Source organism: Aulostomus chinensis, chromosome 12, assembly GCF_037954235.1.
Source record: "Aulostomus chinensis isolate RoL2024-O1b breed Wild chromosome 12, RoL_Achi_v1.0, whole genome shotgun sequence".
Classification (NCBI taxonomy): Eukaryota; Metazoa; Chordata; class Actinopteri; order Syngnathiformes; family Aulostomidae; genus Aulostomus; species Aulostomus chinensis.
The window spans coordinates 6,240,953-6,256,828 of NC_141331.1; the positions used below are offsets into that span (position 1 = coordinate 6,240,953).

The window sequence follows — 15,876 nt, forward strand, 5'->3', positions numbered from 1 at the left end:
CCCCACTCTCAGGCTTGCCTTGGCAGATCAATGGCACAGCGTGGAATTAGGTTTTTAATTAAGCTGTCCTAAAGGGTGGGGGCGGTTTTAATGAGGCCAGGTCCTGTTTTCATCCTGACCTTTGCGGTTCTGCCCTACAGGTGTCCATCCTCTAACTTAAAAGGACTGTATGAGCATGGGCTTCCCTAGAGGAGCCAGACCTCACCAAGCTCCTCTGTGGAGTTTGACATTTTATAATACGCGCAGTGGATTATTTTTGGACAGTGGACACAGTGTACCCGCTCTCAGTGCTGCTGCAGCCACGTTAACAGGGTGTCCTGTGGTCATATGGACAAACGACGAACAGAGGATGAAACGTACGTCGTCCAGTTGTACACAAGGTGCTACTTGTCTGATGAAATCAAAGGCTCCCCTAAACTGGTTTTTATTTATTAAGACCTTTTCCTCTGGCGCCCCCCACAGGACAGAAATGGCACCTTTATTGAAGACTCCAAAAGGTGACTGTATTGTAATAATGGCCACAGAATTTGAGATGCATTTCCTTTAATATTTCACAGTACTGATTAAAAAACCTCATCAGGTACTCATAATTAAATCATGGTAACCATTAAACCTACACTTTGCAGAGGTAAAACAAATCTGCAGTTCCTCTAAAATGGTTATTTGAAAAAAAATGCCACTCCAGGATCAGATTTTGGTGCAGAAGTGTTCAGAGGCTCTGTTCAACTCCAGGTATCAAGTCTGTAAATGTACTCCATTAAAGCAGCGTCATAAAAGTTTAAATGTGGCCCACATTTTTGCAAATAATCATTAGATTTTAATTCAACACTGGCCTTCTCTTCTAGACCTACGACTACTTTGAGATACCAATCATTCAGACACCAGATCAGTCTGAGTGGTCATGTGATGATGATTCATGGAAGAAGACAGTCCAAGACAAAAAATCTCTTTTCCAGTTTTTCCTCGACCGTCAGTGAGATATTGGATCATTTCAACACTTAGCAAAAATAAATTCCCCAGAGACAGTTCTGAATAGGGTGCCTATGGATAGGGGTACGCTAACACTTCCCATCTACTGCCATTCATTGTGCTAAGCTAAGTAGCGGTCAGCAGGGCTCTGCTCCCTACTGAAGGCGCAGAGGAGAGTAGCTTTCTTACACACGACTGCAAAAAGTGTGTTATATTTTCAAAGTTAGTTATCTACCGTGTGAAAGACATCTTAAAAGTAAGTAGCAAAAACAAAAAATAGAGTTTAGAGTATATTTCCATCTGTGGAAGTTGCATAAACTGGAAACAGACTAGGTAAAGTAACTCAAAATTCTTCTTGGTTACATCAGTAAACATGTTAGCTAGCCTTCGACATTGAGGTGACATTGGCATCTTCATCAGCAGGTCAGCCAGTGCAGCAGCTTGCTTTAAAGAGATTATTTCTTGGAGAGCAAGATAAACCTCTCCATGCTGCAGGAGGGAGTGCTTTAACAGGTTGTGAGCACAGGAGGGTTGGTGGCAAGTGTGTGGATCAGGAAGTGGAACAGAGAGATATACTTACTAGTTTCACATGGATTTAGTCTTCTGTGGTGTTTTTGTCTGCTCCATTTCTCTCTGAGTCAAGCAAAGATAATTTTACAGCAGGTTTACAGTAAATATCATCACCCTTGATTTACAAGTCTGGCTCCCTTCCAGGTGAAATAACTGATCAGATTTTTACATTTATACATTTTATTGGTGAATTCAGCAATGGCAGCTACACTGTAAATGTGTCTGTGTGCGTTTAGTAGTACATGTCCTGGAAGAGGTTTCGGCCCATTTCAATGTAGGCGTCCTTCTCCTGCGCAGACATCTGCTCCACCAGTTCTGGCCTTTGGCTCACCTCTCTGTATGAGAACTGCCGGCCTCCCACCATCACCATTGGCTCATCGCCCACCTCCTCAAATTCATCATCGTCCTCTTCCTCCTCCGCACCCCGATACTGAGCAGCAATGTTAACAGGAGGACCTGAAGGAGAGTCTTCATCAGATTCACTAGTGTCACTCTCTGAGTCGCTGGCGTTAGTTGCTGCGGTGGTGAGCCCTCTGGCTGCAGCGCTGGCTCCACCTCCACCTGCCCCGGCCACACTGCGTTTCTCGTGGATGAGCAGGGCACGCATCACCTCTTCATTTTCATCCGCATGGCTGCCTCCGTGGTGAGTTGTTGCATCCTGGATGCCGGGTGCAAAATCTCCACCTGCGTAAATGTTACAATTTCTTATTAAAATTAGCAATATATCACACACAAGAGTTTTTGGTGGAAATTTGCTTTTGGCCATCTGGAACCATATTAGTGTGTTGGGAGCGTGACATGAAGGTAATGGTGTATGGACTACAGACCATCTTTGTGCCCTTCAACTCTGGAAACCTCTTCAGGCATTAAAGCTGAAATAGGCTGTGAGCGATGTGTCACAGCAAAGGTGGTGGAAGTCAATATCATTATGATCAATTACAGGATCTACAGTGTCCACATTTTTGTGATGGAACTCTAGTTTTTTTTGGGGGGGGGCGAAGAGACAAACTGACAGAAACTTGGAACCAGGTTCATTCAAGCTGCAGGTCGAGCAGAACCAAACGTAGAGAATTAAGAATCCCGCTCTGCCTGTGACATCGTGCAACTCAGCGGGAACCCCGTGTATGTCCCGAGTTACTTGTTGGACTTCTGAAAACGCAAATGTTCTGAACTGCATCATTTTTAGATATCTCCTGTGTTTCCAGCCTCCAAAGGGGGCCACAATTATTAGAGACAGATGCGCAATGACACACCTGGAGACACAATGACGGTAAAACATAATGAATGCAGTTTCCACAAGAATGGGTTTCTATCATTCAGCAATCCTTGCTCCGTCATGGCCTAATCAAACCTTTGATTATTTCAATTAAGTAATTATGGTTGAATAGGAGTGAGCCCAGGCTTGATTGCCCTTGGTTGGAGGGAAAAAAAAAAAAGGTCAGCATGTGATGGCTTCGTGAAGGATTCAGAGAGATGGGGGCAGCCTGGCTTGCCCTGCTATTGACTGTTTCAACTACAAAGACAGCAGGTGTTGAAATGTAAGAGCAGAGAAGCGCAAAGAAATGGAAGGTCCTTGTAGGCAATATAATGTAAGTGAGTAAGACAGTGTGCAATTCTTTATACACAAACACAAATCACTGAATTCTCTTCAAAGAACCCCCCCCCCCATAAAAGTTTGCCACCAGAATAAAATGAAAGCTAATCTCCTGTGAATTCTAACTAACAGGGCGTTGTGAAAGAACACCTCACTTACGGCCTTTGTGCATGTCGGTCTCATTGTATGCACCCTGCACAGTGCTATGGGTCAACCAGACCGGCCTCTCCTTGGGGGCTTTGCCCTCAGCGGCCGCCTTCAGCTGGTCATCTTGCTCCTCCATGTTAATGACCACATTCTGGGTGTACAGGTTAGCGTAGGACGAGCCTTTGTTGGACCAGGCTTCCCGGTGCTGGCCACTCGCTGTGTTAACCCCAGCTGCTGCGGAGCGTTCACGGCTACAGGAAAGATGCATAGGTTAATAAAAAGGTTTGTTCACTGAACATGTGACCTGAATCTTAGATTTTATTTACCTTCCCTATGCACACCTCTAGCAGGTATCATTGTGGCAATTATTGCTGGCAAATGTCAAATCTTTTAACTTTCCCTAGATGTGACACTCAAGGCAGTGATGCGATGATGACACGGCAGGGATATGTGGTATATTTCTGTAAGGGCACGTTTCCACAGGCTCGCTTCAGCTCGGGTCGGTACGGCTCAGTACGGGTGCGTTTCCACTAGCACTGGGTGGACTCACCAGCAGAGAGTTCCCCGGCGTAATTTGCGTGCGACACAACAACAATGGACGACATGGAGGCAGTGTTATGCCTGTTGCTCAGTCAATGGTTTTTTTCTTAAACTAAAAGTCAGGGACGACAGACAGGCAAGGCTTCAAGCAGCAAAACAGAACACCCAAGAAAAGAATAAAAGCCTTTACCAAGCTTTCCACCAGTATGCCACTGAGGCCAAGATGATGTTGATGACGTAAGCAGGTAAGTTACCCAATCAGTGCCCCACTATGTGTTTACATCACATTTTAGTCCCTGCTCGGCTCGCTTGGAACCCCAGCGGAGCAGGGACCAAAATGGTAACGTTAGTACTGTGTTGGGGCCGGTGGAAACAGGGCCAAACCGACCCCGCCCGAGTCGAATTGAGCCAGTGGAAACACGCCAGAAACTGACCTCTGTTTAAGAGCGGGGATCTCAGTCGGCTCAGGTTCCAGCAGGTCATGGCACAAGTTAACATCTTCCGTCTCACGTAGCAGAGCGTAGATGGGCTCAATCTGCTCATTGAATCGTGCCACCGGTGTCCTGGCATCAGGAGCTACCGACTGATCCTCTTCCACTTCATTCTGACAGAAGGTGCAGTGAAAAGTACCTGTGGGAGAAAAATCGAAATAGAGTGAACAGGGAAGTTCCACTAACTTGACCAGCTGAGAGACGACACCATGTAACAGTTAACAAGTGGCTGAGAAAGACTGTGAGAATCTGTTGTGGACATTTAACATCATCACATCTAAAGAAGACGCGCAAGCAAGGTGCGTTAACGGTGAAGTCATGTGTCTACAGTGTCGTTTATTCATAGCATAAATTAAGCGTTGTACTTTTGTTTGGCACATATTTCTTAATTTCTTTCTATGTTCTGCTGCAATCTAAAAATCCAGTTTAATTATTTTTAGCTTTTGGGCGAGGGAACCCATGGTGAGGCTTACAGGTTGGCTCAAAAAAAACAAAACACATCAGCCCCCATGGAACACAACTAGTGCACAGGGCAACATATGACTTCAATCCATCCTGCAATACCATGGTTCCCTACAACAGGGTGTATCAAGTACTTTAATACTTTCCATCCATTTTCTTCCGCTTATCTGGGTCGGGTTACGGGGGCAGCAGCCTAAGCTGAAAGGCCCAGACTTCCCTTTCCCTGGCTACTTCATCCAGCTCTTTGAAGGGGAACCCAAGGCTTTCCCAGGCCAGCTTCGAAACATCGTCTCTCCAACGTGTCCTGGGTCCTCCCCAAGGCCTCCAACTGCTTGGACATGCCAGAACACCTCCCAGGGAGGTGTCTGGACGGCAACCTGACCAGATGCCTAAACCACCTCATCGGACTCATCTCAATGTGGGGGAGCAGTGGCTCTACTCTGAGCTCCTCCCGGATCACGGAACTTCTCACCCTGTCTCTAAGGAAGAGCCCAGCCATCCTCCGGAGGAAACTCATTTCGGCCGCTTTTACCTTTCATCATTATCCAAAGCTCATGACCATAGGGAGGGTGAAGGATGGAACGGAGATCGACCGGGTAAATTGAGAGCTTTGCTTTACTTTGATTAGACCTTAAATCATAATAAATCAGCAGAATTCTTAGGATAGTTTACCTGTCATGGGGTCAAACAGCTGGTTGGCCTCTAGGTCGGTGAAGGTGGAGTGGCAGCAGGGGCACCGGAAGGAGGCACGGTTAGTTGAGTCTCGTTCATCTGTCTCGATGCGCCGTCGCATGTGATCCAATTTATACTTGACAACATTGACCAGCACCCTGTCAAGTCAGATGGACAGACAGTGCTTACTGAAATATATTAACACTAGAGAACAACAGTCTTTGGTGTGGCTGATGTAGGCTTAGTACATCCAAACGTTGCTCAGATGAATGGTAGATTAATAACATCAGTGCCTGGAAGATGAGTACCTGGCTTCAACCAGCTCATATTCACAACAGAAATATAGCTTCAACTGTCGAGTGGGAAATGTGTAGCCCACCTCATTTATCACTTGCACTAATACTTACAATAATACGAGAAAACCCAACCTGTAATTGATGAAGTAGTAATTGTGTCGTGTTGTCTTGCCATCGGGGGCTGTCTCCACTCTCATTCGACACTTGACAAACTTGTCAGCTTTCAGAGTGTTGAGCACAGAGCGTAACTGTTTACGGTCAAATTTTAGCAGCTCCTGCATGTCTTCCTCACGAACACACGGGTTGCGGATCAGGACATCTAGGGCCAAGGCGTGCTCCACGCCATAGAAACCCCTTACAATCTGCTTGGCAAGGCGCTTCAGTGCCGCAGGGACCTCGGTCAGTAGCTCTGGTTCTATCATCTTCTGCTTCTCGAGTATAGATCTGAGGGAGCAGTGGCGTGGGTACAAGTAATACAACTTAAGATTAAAATAACATCCATATCACTTTTCAAAGACACGCAACAAAGTGAGTAACAAAGGGGGGTACAGTGACACCAACGCATAAAAATCAAGAACCACAGCACAAGCAAGACATAATTACCAGCAAGTAATACTAACATGAGTTATATAATAAACACATCATTCATATATAGAAGTATGTCACTCAAAAGCGCAGTGGATAAATGTGAGATGGTAAATGTTAAAATACATCTAACGACATGAGGAAGCTCTGACATCCAGAAGATGCCATAGTTACAACACTCTTCCCTTTATCAGATGATTCCCCATTAAGTTAGGTGTTTTTTTTTTGTGCGACTCAGCATCTAACCTTACATTGCCACTACAGTTTAAACATCAAATGTTAGCTTAAACTGCGTAACGTGCCGCTAACTGTCAGCTTCGCTATGATACCTGCCTGTCCGTCAGTAACCTTAACGTTAGCTAGCTCAAAAAAAAACAAAAAACAAAAAAAACCCTGCTAGCTACAGCCACAAACTGAAGAAAATACTGCTTAGTGAGTAAAATGTGAGTTACTGCACTCCTTTGATTGAGGTATTAGCTTTCCTTTAGGTCCGCAAGTTAGCATTAGTTTACAACCTTAACTAAAGTTAGAGCCGTGTAAATTTTGCAATAAAGCCGTTGGTCCGGTTAACGATACCTTACCTGACACTCTGTTTGGCTCCGACCACACACTTTAACTGGCGAGGTCCTGTGAATTCAGTTATGTTCTCTGTCTGCGTGCGATGCTTTTTCTTCTTTATCTTCTAAAGCTGATTGGGTTGAAATCAATGTTTATTTATCTGCACATCGCCACCTACTGGACTGGAGTCTGTAGTCTTAAAATGCTGTATTGGCTGATACGTAAAACTCAACAGCCAATAGAAAGAAAGAAATTTTGATTGACGTTAATTACAACGAGTAAATGTGTTCGTTGTCGCATAACGTTTATCTCTAGTAACCAATCAGAATAGAGACTGGGGATTCACAGCCGGGGACTCGATTGTTGTCCCGGAAGACGGTGTCACCAGTCATGGCCTCTCTTGATAGAGTTAAAGTGTTAGTTTTAGGAGATTCCGGTAAGTTAAGCCCTCTTTTCAACTGCAACCCGTCATTTAATTGCACCAAGACACAAAGTGACTGTATTTTTTTTTATCGATTACATCGTTACTATTATGTTTTTACAGGGGTAGGGAAGTCTTCCCTGGTCCATTTGCTATGTCAGAACCAGGTTTTAGGAAATCCATCATGGACTGTTGGTTGCTCTGTAGACGTGCGGGTAAGTGGATTGAAGATCTTTTAATATTCATACCATGAAGTAGGGCTGCACAAGTAATTGAAATTAATTGGATTATCACTGAAATGTCCAAACTACATAAATTGTTAAAGGCTAACAAGAAGAGAGGCCAAAATACTTGATGCTTTCTGAAGAATTATCCGGTTTCAGGAAGAATTAAAGGACCTGCTTCTCTCCCATGATCTTAAAACAGATTTGAACAATATTAATGTTGTTGTTTCTAACTTTAACTGTTCGGATGTGAAACCGGGAGATAAACAAAAAGCACAGGAGACTCTCAATAAAAGATTGATAAAAATGATAGCTGATATGATAGCTAAATGCTCCAAACGTTTTTTTCAATGACAGGTTCAAGACTACAAGGAGGGGACTCCGGAGGAGAAAACCTACTACATTGAACTGTGGGATGTTGGAGGGTCTGTGGGCAGTGCCAGCAGTATCAAAAGCACCAGAGCTGTCTTTTATAATTCAGTAAATGGTAGAGTCGACCCAATTTGATCATTGACAGCTATTTTTAATCCTAAAGTTTCCTTTTACATTCTCATGTTTAATCATTTCCCTTATTCCTTCAGGGATTATATTGGTGCACGATTTAACAAATAAGAAATCCTCTCAAAATCTCTACCGGTGGTCACTAGAAGCTCTAAACAAGGATTCATCTCCAACTGGAGTCATTGTCTCAAATGGGTAAGTAGACTGTGTTTTATTAAATGATAGCATGGAAAATTACACACTGTTGTAGATTTTGCATTTAAAGATGACTCGTGTAGTGCCCCTTGTTTGATGGGGTTACAGCATCACAAGCCCATCCACGCAATCTCTGATCTTGATGTGGGTCATTGTGCGCCTGGTATCGGTCAGTGCTGTTTGATCCCTATGTTCGTAAACACAGCATCAAAGCAACTGTAAATCTTAGTCAGATTCTGACATACGCGCAGAGATTTCTTGCATGATGGTACAATGATGAGTTGTGACGTCACTTGTTGACCATGGTTACATCATTATTCTTGGCTCCCCGTAGTGACTATGACCGAGAGCAGTTCGCTGACAACCCAGTGCCTCTTTTGCTGATTGGCACCAAGTTTGACCAGATCCCAGAAAACAAACGTAGTGAGGTCCTCAACCGCACTGCCTTCCTGTCTGAAGACTTCAACGCTGAGGAGATCAATCTTGTAGGTCAACTTTCTCATCTTCCTCTCAGATGTAAACTCCATGCAGTGGTTGTCTGATGTGAAAGCGTAGATCTCTGTTCCAGAAATGTTCCAAAACAAACAAACAAACAAAGCTAATACAGCTATAAAGTAAAGCCTCAATAATTAATTTCTATTTATTTCATACTGGAAAGAATGTTGGAATGGCATGGATGATGGACAGCGGGACTCATTATGAGGCTCAGTGTTCTCTGAGATGTTGATTCCCCCCCCCCCCCCCCCCCCATCTCATTGTCCTGCACTTATCTGGGTCCGGGTCGCCGGGGCAGCAGTCGCAGCAAGGAAACCCAGACCACCCTCTCCCCAGCAACTTCCACCAATCCTGAGGCATTCCCAGGCCAGCCAAGAGATATAATCCAGCATGTCTTGGGTTCTGGGTCAGACCAGAACAGGGTCCGTTCGGACTCAATGTCCTCCACTGGGATGCGGTCGAAGCTCTGCCAGTGGTTGGAGTTGAAGATTATCTTGACTGGTTCTTCCGCCAGGCGTTCCCAGCAAACCCTCACTACTCGTTTGTGTCTGCCAGGTCTGCGAGGCGTCTTCCCCTGCCACCTGATCCAACTCACCACCAGGTGGTGATCAGTTGACAGCTCAGCTCCTCTCTTCATCTGAGTGTCCAGATTATACGGCTGGAGATCAGATGATACGACCACAAATTTCATCATAGGCATGCGACCTAGGATGTCCTGGTGCCACGTGCACTGATAGACATCCTTATGCTCGAACATGGTGTTCGTTATGGACAAAGTGCGACTGACACAGAAGTCCAATAACTGAACACCACTCGGGTTCAGGTCGGGCCTGCCGTTCCTCCCAGTCACGCCCCTCCAGGTCACGCTGTCATTGCCCACGTGAGCGTCCCCACCGGTCCATGTAACTTTTTCGGCCTGGGCCAAGCACGACCACATGGGCGAAGGCCTGGCCACCAGGTGCTCACCCACGGGCCCCTGACCCCAGGTCTGGCTCCAGGGTGGGGCCAAGGTAACCCTCCAGGCTGGGTACACAATCTCTTTGTTCTTTTTTTATTTTCCATGAAGGGTCTTTTGAACCATTCTTTGTCTGGCCCTTCACCCAGGACCAGTGTGTCTTGGGTGACCCTACCAGGGGCAAAATGCCCCCGACAGCATAGCTCCTAGGGTCCTTACGACACTCAAACTCCTCCACCACAATAAGGTGATGTCCCCCACCCCCCCACCCCCCCCCAAAAAAAACCTTGGTGCAAATTATGACTTAGATGATTTTCAGAAGGTGGAGAAAAAGGTCACACCAAAAGCAGCAGCTGTAGAGACACCTTGTGGTAGCACCAGAGAAGATCCAGAGGCACCTACTGCCTACCTGATATTTAATAAACTCAAATATGCTTATAATTTCCATACATGTTATGTTTCAACTTCCCCCACCAGAGTATTAAGATACACCTTCTTTGGAGTATTTGTGTATATTCTCAGTCACCTTCTTTGAACTTTGTGGCTGAAGTTGTGTTGCGTTTTCTCAGGACTGCACCAACCCAAGATACTTGGCTGCAGGGACATCAAATGCAGTGAAGCTCAGCAGATTCTTTGACAAGGTGTGAAACTGTGAGGCTTTTTTTCATCGTGGGTGTACAGAATATCTGTATGATACAGACTGTCACAGAGAGGAATCTGTGTTTAGATAAGAAGTTAAAAGATAAAGCTTAGATCGCTGGCTTTTGTGTAAAAAAAGTAAAAAAAAAGAAAAAAGGATTGCCTTTTTCCTGCTGTTGATTAAATATTTTTAATAAATCAGTTAACACCTAAAATGACCTGCACGTTAGCTCAAGTCTTAAAGGTAGAACAAACCATCATGTACATTTAAAATACAGTGATATGGTGCTTATACAGGGCTTCAGTCCTGCTCTCCATCTCTCTTTAAACATCCATGTGAATTTGAAATCTATCTCTCAACAGGTTATAGAGAAACGATATTTCACGAGAGATCCAAGTCAGGTGAGTTCAAAGCATTTATTTTTGCGAGAATGACTATAAAATCACAATGGTGTTTTCTTGATGATTTTTGCTAAAGTTACATTTTTCAACCCTGAATGACAGTAATCGTCCAGTGCGGGATGAATAATACAACACATCTTTGATTTCCTCTTCAGATGACGGCCTTCACAGACAGGAAAAGGTTCAACTTTAAAAGTTTGCACTATGACTGAGAAACTGAATCTGCAAGCGTTGGTCTTTGGTTTGGTGGTGAGGCGTCACACCACGGTTCAGACCATCACCTTCACTGAAAAACTTTGCACTCCTGCTTGTTTCACCTACTTTTTTTTTTTCTGAATCTACCCAACTGTTCTTTTACTGACTTAAAAATACACAAGCATTTACATGTTGGACCAAGCCGAAGCAGTTCAAAGTGAAGTTTCTTTTTTCTTGCGCAAAATGTTTTTAAACTTTTTTTCTTTTTTTTTCAATAAGCAAGCAACGAAAAAGATATTCATGGCTTTCATTTCATGCACCATTCCGCAAACCAGGAACCATTTCCTTAATCCAGGGGAGAAAGAAGTGGATGTTCGTGAAGACGTGGGGATATTTAGGATCACTACAATTATCTTTGCTGGTGTAAATTGTCAAACCCTGAACTTTGGTGTTGCAGATTATTGGTCCACCGGAGTCACCCTAGACGATGGAGAAGAAATGCACTGAAATTAATGAGCTGTCGGTGACATTTTAGTGTAAAGTTTTTCAAGGTCACTTCGGATTCTCGTTCACCTGGCAAACTCCATTTCTGTCGGATTTGGAGCAAATCATCTGTTCAGAATTGAAGTACCGCTGCCATATATTTTTGCACTCAAAGCTGAACTGTGTCTTCTCTGTGCTCTCTCTCAGCACATCCGACGAGCGTTCCCGGGCTCCAGTTTTCCCCCAGCCAGCAACAGTACACTTGACGTTAGCAGGAACCTTCTCATTTTTCTGGGGTAGTCCTATAGTCTTGACATATTTGTTAAGCTTGGCCTTTTTCTTTAACTGAGAGAAAGCAGATTGGAAATGGTTTGCGGTTTGCATGACACATGAGCAGCACTGATGCGTTACGTGTGGAACTGCCAAATTCTGACCACCTTCGTTGTAAATGTGTGAAACTGTTGCAGCCGTGACTCATAAAAGACGACGTAGAGGGGAAAAAAAAATGTAAATTGAAATTGTCGGCTGCAGCAAAGTCTTGTTGATCTCAGTCTCAAATATACCTTCAGTTTGAACTTTATCAGGGTTCATGCTGTCATGAAAAACTCAGAAGAGTCAAAGAAATGGAAAATAGAAATTTCTTGGCCTTAAAAAAAAAAAAGAGAGAAAATTTTGGAAAATCATGGAAATCTGCTTCACAAATACCAGAAAATACCTGGCTCTTTTAAGATTGACTCAAAAAATCCTCTCGATTTTTACAAAGAAGTTTTAGGAAAGGTGATTGTAACATATTGTTTAAAGTGTGTGAACTGTAAGTTTACCTTTAGCAGCATGATGTCATATTCAAAGGATTGAACGTAACTGGGATGCGGATGGTACCACGCCTTGATCCGTTGCTGACTCTTCTCTCTTTTGCTGATGTTATGTGCTCCAAGTACAACCGTCAGGGGCTCAGCCCTGACCGGCGCAGCAATAAACACAGTTCATTTAAATATGGTAGTGTTTTTCCATACTGAAGACTGTTTTTGACACTGTATGTTATAACAGATCATGAGGGGTATGGGGGGCCCTTGGGTTTTGTGATGTTACAAAACCTTCCTTCCTGATCTTTGATGTTGATCTTTGACATTTGTCATCCTGGCTGTCTTCTCTGTCATCCTGGCTGTCTTCTCTGTCATCCTGGCTGTCTTCCTCATCTTAAGGACTTTCATCTAAGTCAGCGCAGTGCCCAAAATCTCTATTGGGGTTGGTATCTATTCAGCAGCTGTCTAGAATCCTCACTTTCACCCTGACCTCTGACTTCAAACTCAGCAATGCACTTCCATGAGGCACCAGATTTGCTCTCACAAAGCTTGACGATATCTCGGTGACGATGCCTCGGTCTTATAGTTTAGCATGTGATACAAATCCTTTAAAATCGAAGAATGAATTGACAAGCGTTCATGTGTAAATAAAAGTATGGAAAAACTGGAAATGAAATATTTAAATGACCCATAACTCACTGTTTGCAGTGTGCTGCAGTTAGAACGAAGTTGTCATGGATAAGTATCCCGCCACATATGTGCCATCCTCCGATTTGCAGTGATGCCATGTAGGGTCTGGAGTGAGGCTTTGAAACCTTTCCACCCACGATGTGACTCTCAGTAGCATCTGACATGAAGAAAAGTCAGTAAAACGAATAGACATATTGTAAAATCTTCAACAGTCAAACCTAGTTAGTATTCATTGAAAAGAATCAGGGAAATGACCCCCCAAAAAACTCCACAAATATTATGTGGAGTTACTAATCTGCTGTACAAAAGGATTTTTATCTGCACTTACTAGTGAAGCTGTAGAACATGTGGAAGACAAGTATGATGCAGAGTAACATGGTTGCTGTACAGGTTGAACAGTCTGGCCTGCAGCACCCCCCACTACAGACCTCTTTATCAAGTCTCTCCCTGAACGGAAACCCTGTGGGCTCCAAGTGTCAAAACCCACTGTTGCACACACAGCCTTCCTGCTGCGGTGAGAGTCAGACCCTTTACAAGAATTCACTTTTCTATTCACCTTCCATCAGTTCTGGGACGTGTTCACTGGTGGAGCTTCTCACAGCCTGCTCGATTAGTCATGCCTCCATTTGTGGGATTATGTAGAATGATAACGAACTGGAATTCCTGTTTCGAACAAATACACACACGTAAGCATTTTATCTCTTAAAATAAAAGTGAGTGTACTTGTTTACTGACACACTCTGGAAGAATCGCAGTAGAAGTCTTCTGCTAGTATGTTTCTCAATATAAATTGGTGTTTTGAGAGATTCCAGAAAAGGCAGAGGTTTCACCGTTTAGCTGTATATAGTATCTGTAGTTCTCTCTACTGCACACTAGAGGGAGCTATTGGAGCGTCGGAGTGTGTTGCACACTGTTAGGGTTGGTGTGACAGTTTGAAGGTTTTTTTTTCCCATGACTTTTAAAAGTAAAAACATGTGCTTGAATCGGACACACACCTCGTGAACAATGGTGGACTCTCAACGTGATTAAGTGCTTCATCTACTTAGGCACTCAAACGATAAACCACACGTCTTTTAAATAGTTTTGTCTCTAAAGTGTCAGGGATTGAGGTGAGTGCAATGGAATTCTGTAACCCTTTCACAATTTATATGTATATACTGACAATTTAGACGTAGTGATCGATTAAGTCTTTTAGAGTCTAGGTGTTTTTATTCTCAAGTGCTTGATAATTGCTTAGAAATATATAAACCCTATACTTTCATGAATGATCAGCTCGTTTCTTATGCAGGAATTTGGTAAAATCTTGACTTGAAGAGGTTCCCTGCCATTTTCATAATGCATAACTATAGGTTTACTTCAAATCCTCCATCCATCCAATTTTCTACCTCTTATCCTGTTAAGGGTCGTGGGGGATGGGGGGGGGGGGGAGCCTATCTCAGCAGCCTTCAGGTGAGAGGCAGGGTTCACCCTGGACAGGTCGCCATTCCATCGCAGGGCCAACACATACAGAAAACCATTCACACTCACAGCCACACCTACGGTTAAATTCAGTCAGCATCAGCCCCTCTTGATGTCTTTGGACTGTGGGAGGAAGCCAGAGTACCAGAGAAAACCCACACAGGAACAGGGAGAACATGCAGACTCACACAGAAAGACCCCGTGCTGGAGTCAGGACTCAAACCTGGTACGTTCTTGCTGTGAGGCGACAGTGCTGACCACTGCACCACCGTGCCACCCTGCAAATCCACCATTTGAATATTATTTGTCCTCTTATGGAAGAAAGTTGAAGAAATTTTAATTCATGAGTCAAGTCTTATTTAATTTCTCAGCCAAAGTAAGTGGTAGGTTAGGTATTTGTTCATGGTCAGAACTGTTGGTTTTTTTTACCTCGTCGTTTCCTTGGACGGTCATCATGACTGTATTTTCGTGTACTTGACTTTAGATATCCCAAAAGTACTGTCACTTCAGAGAAGATGATGAAATATTACGAAATTTATGTTGGATTATACTCAAGCAGAGGAATTTTCGCAGCTCACATTGAGTCTTATCTAAACTTTTATAATAAACCGTCTTATAAACGAGGCTCCGTGACTGTCTTCTTAGACTTGTCATTTAATGGAGGTGATCTGTGTTTTGGCTCCTCGCAGGAACGCGTTGTGAGGCCTTCACATGTGGTCAGGCAGAATGCGCTCTCGGCATGTTTTCGAATTAGTGCCACTGAATCAGGTTTTGATGGAGGAGATGCTTTCATTACAGTGGTAAATTGGATGGGGATTGGCTATGAAGTATTACAGTTTCTCAGCTGCCGTGGAAAGAGCTCCACAGGGCCAATCTTGATAAGGCAGGTGGTTTTCTCATTCCATTTGAGGGAGTAGGTGACAACATTGTCCAGAGACATGAATGGCTCAGGTGGATGTGAAATTGAGCCATTGATCTGCTGGCGGAGCGCAACCTCGGCACTGCTGAGTCAGCAGCCGGCCTGCATTCCATCTGGTACAAATCAAAAATGCTTTTATTGTGTGTTGATGAGATGGCAAATTTAGGACATGGAAATTATTCCTGAGCAGTTTCTAAAGCTTTAAGTTGCACTTAGGCCCCCCACATGATTTTTATTCGAAAATGGAGTCGAGCGAGGAGGGATGAGTAGTTGGCACTGTTGAATGACCAGGCCCCTCAATCGGTTCAGTTGGATGCCTGAAATAATGACTGTGGTTGACACAAGGTTGAAGTATTTTAACATTTTCTTTCCTACTGCATAGAGCAAAACTTGAAGTGTCTGAAAATTGGCGGATGCTAAACGAGGGCTGCCCAGGTCGTGCCCCCCAACACGGGGGCTGTTGTTTAGGTTTCCCCTGCTTTACCTCCAGCCTGCTTTGTCGTATGTTTCCTTGTTGCTGTTCCAGCCCCTCCCCTAGTTGACTGAGGTGCCTGTTCAGGGTGGAAAACTTGTGTGAGCCTTTCATGTGTTACATCAATGTGGCTGACAACC

General features: G+C 44.0%; 3 protein-coding genes across 3 annotated transcripts; 1 reads left to right on the forward strand and 2 right to left on the reverse strand.

The window, feature by feature from the left end:
* Window positions 1–1,698: 1,698 nt before the first annotated feature.
* gtf2e1 (general transcription factor IIE, polypeptide 1, alpha) lies at window positions 1,699–7,067 on the reverse strand. The gene is made up of 6 exons (XM_086219786.1): window positions 6,908–7,067; window positions 5,874–6,185; window positions 5,446–5,603; window positions 4,255–4,450; window positions 3,293–3,531; window positions 1,699–2,223 (listed from the first exon to the last, which is right to left on the reverse strand). The coding sequence occupies exons 2-6, from the start codon at window positions 6,161–6,163 to the stop codon at window positions 1,772–1,774; spliced, it is 1,335 nt and encodes a 444-aa protein (XP_086075912.1). The 5' UTR covers window positions 6,164–6,185; window positions 6,908–7,067; the 3' UTR covers window positions 1,699–1,771.
* rabl3 (RAB, member of RAS oncogene family-like 3) lies at window positions 6,751–12,945 on the forward strand. Its single transcript, XM_086219788.1, has 9 exons — window positions 6,751–6,769; window positions 7,200–7,320; window positions 7,429–7,520; window positions 7,887–8,016; window positions 8,111–8,225; window positions 8,560–8,710; window positions 10,245–10,316; window positions 10,678–10,716; window positions 10,872–12,945. The coding sequence occupies exons 2-9, from the start codon at window positions 7,275–7,277 to the stop codon at window positions 10,926–10,928; spliced, it is 702 nt and encodes a 233-aa protein (XP_086075914.1). The 5' UTR covers window positions 6,751–6,769; window positions 7,200–7,274; the 3' UTR covers window positions 10,929–12,945.
* Window positions 10,443–13,282, reverse strand: LOC147251838 (mast cell protease 1-like). The gene is made up of 5 exons (XM_086219787.1): window positions 13,216–13,282; window positions 12,897–13,044; window positions 12,216–12,351; window positions 11,485–11,739; window positions 10,443–11,391 (listed from the first exon to the last, which is right to left on the reverse strand). The coding sequence occupies exons 1-5, from the start codon at window positions 13,262–13,264 to the stop codon at window positions 11,224–11,226; spliced, it is 756 nt and encodes a 251-aa protein (XP_086075913.1). The 5' UTR covers window positions 13,265–13,282; the 3' UTR covers window positions 10,443–11,223.
* Between the last annotated feature and the right edge of the window lie 2,594 nt (window positions 13,283–15,876).

What these genes read in the sequence shown, in the direction of transcription:
- gtf2e1 (XM_086219786.1), bottom strand. Translation starts at nt 6,163, where the DNA reads ATGATAGAACCAGAGCTACTGACCGAGGTCCCTGCGGCACTGAAGCGC. An exon ending in TACTACTTCATCAATTACAG is followed by an intron (nt 5,604 to 5,873) that starts GTTGGGTTTTCT and finishes CTGACTTGACAG; the next exon opens with GGTGCTGGTCAATGTTGTCA. An exon ending in GCTGTTTGACCCCATGACAG is followed by an intron (nt 4,451 to 5,445) that starts GTAAACTATCCT and finishes TTTCTCCCACAG; the next exon opens with GTACTTTTCACTGCACCTTC.
- LOC147251838 (XM_086219787.1), bottom strand. Translation starts at nt 13,264, where the DNA reads ATGTTACTCTGCATCATACTTGTCTTCCACATGTTCTACAGCTTCACT. An exon ending in CATGTTCTACAGCTTCACTA is followed by an intron (nt 13,045 to 13,215) that starts GTAAGTGCAGAT and finishes TCTTCATGTCAG; the next exon opens with ATGCTACTGAGAGTCACATC. An exon ending in ACTGCAGCACACTGCAAACA is followed by an intron (nt 12,352 to 12,896) that starts GTGAGTTATGGG and finishes TGCGCCGGTCAG; the next exon opens with GGCTGAGCCCCTGACGGTTG.
- rabl3 (XM_086219788.1), top strand. Translation starts at nt 7,275, where the DNA reads ATGGCCTCTCTTGATAGAGTTAAAGTGTTAGTTTTAGGAGATTCCG. An exon ending in GTTAGTTTTAGGAGATTCCG is followed by an intron (nt 7,321 to 7,428) that starts GTAAGTTAAGCC and finishes ATGTTTTTACAG; the next exon opens with GGGTAGGGAAGTCTTCCCTG. An exon ending in GTTGCTCTGTAGACGTGCGG is followed by an intron (nt 7,521 to 7,886) that starts GTAAGTGGATTG and finishes TTTCAATGACAG; the next exon opens with GTTCAAGACTACAAGGAGGG.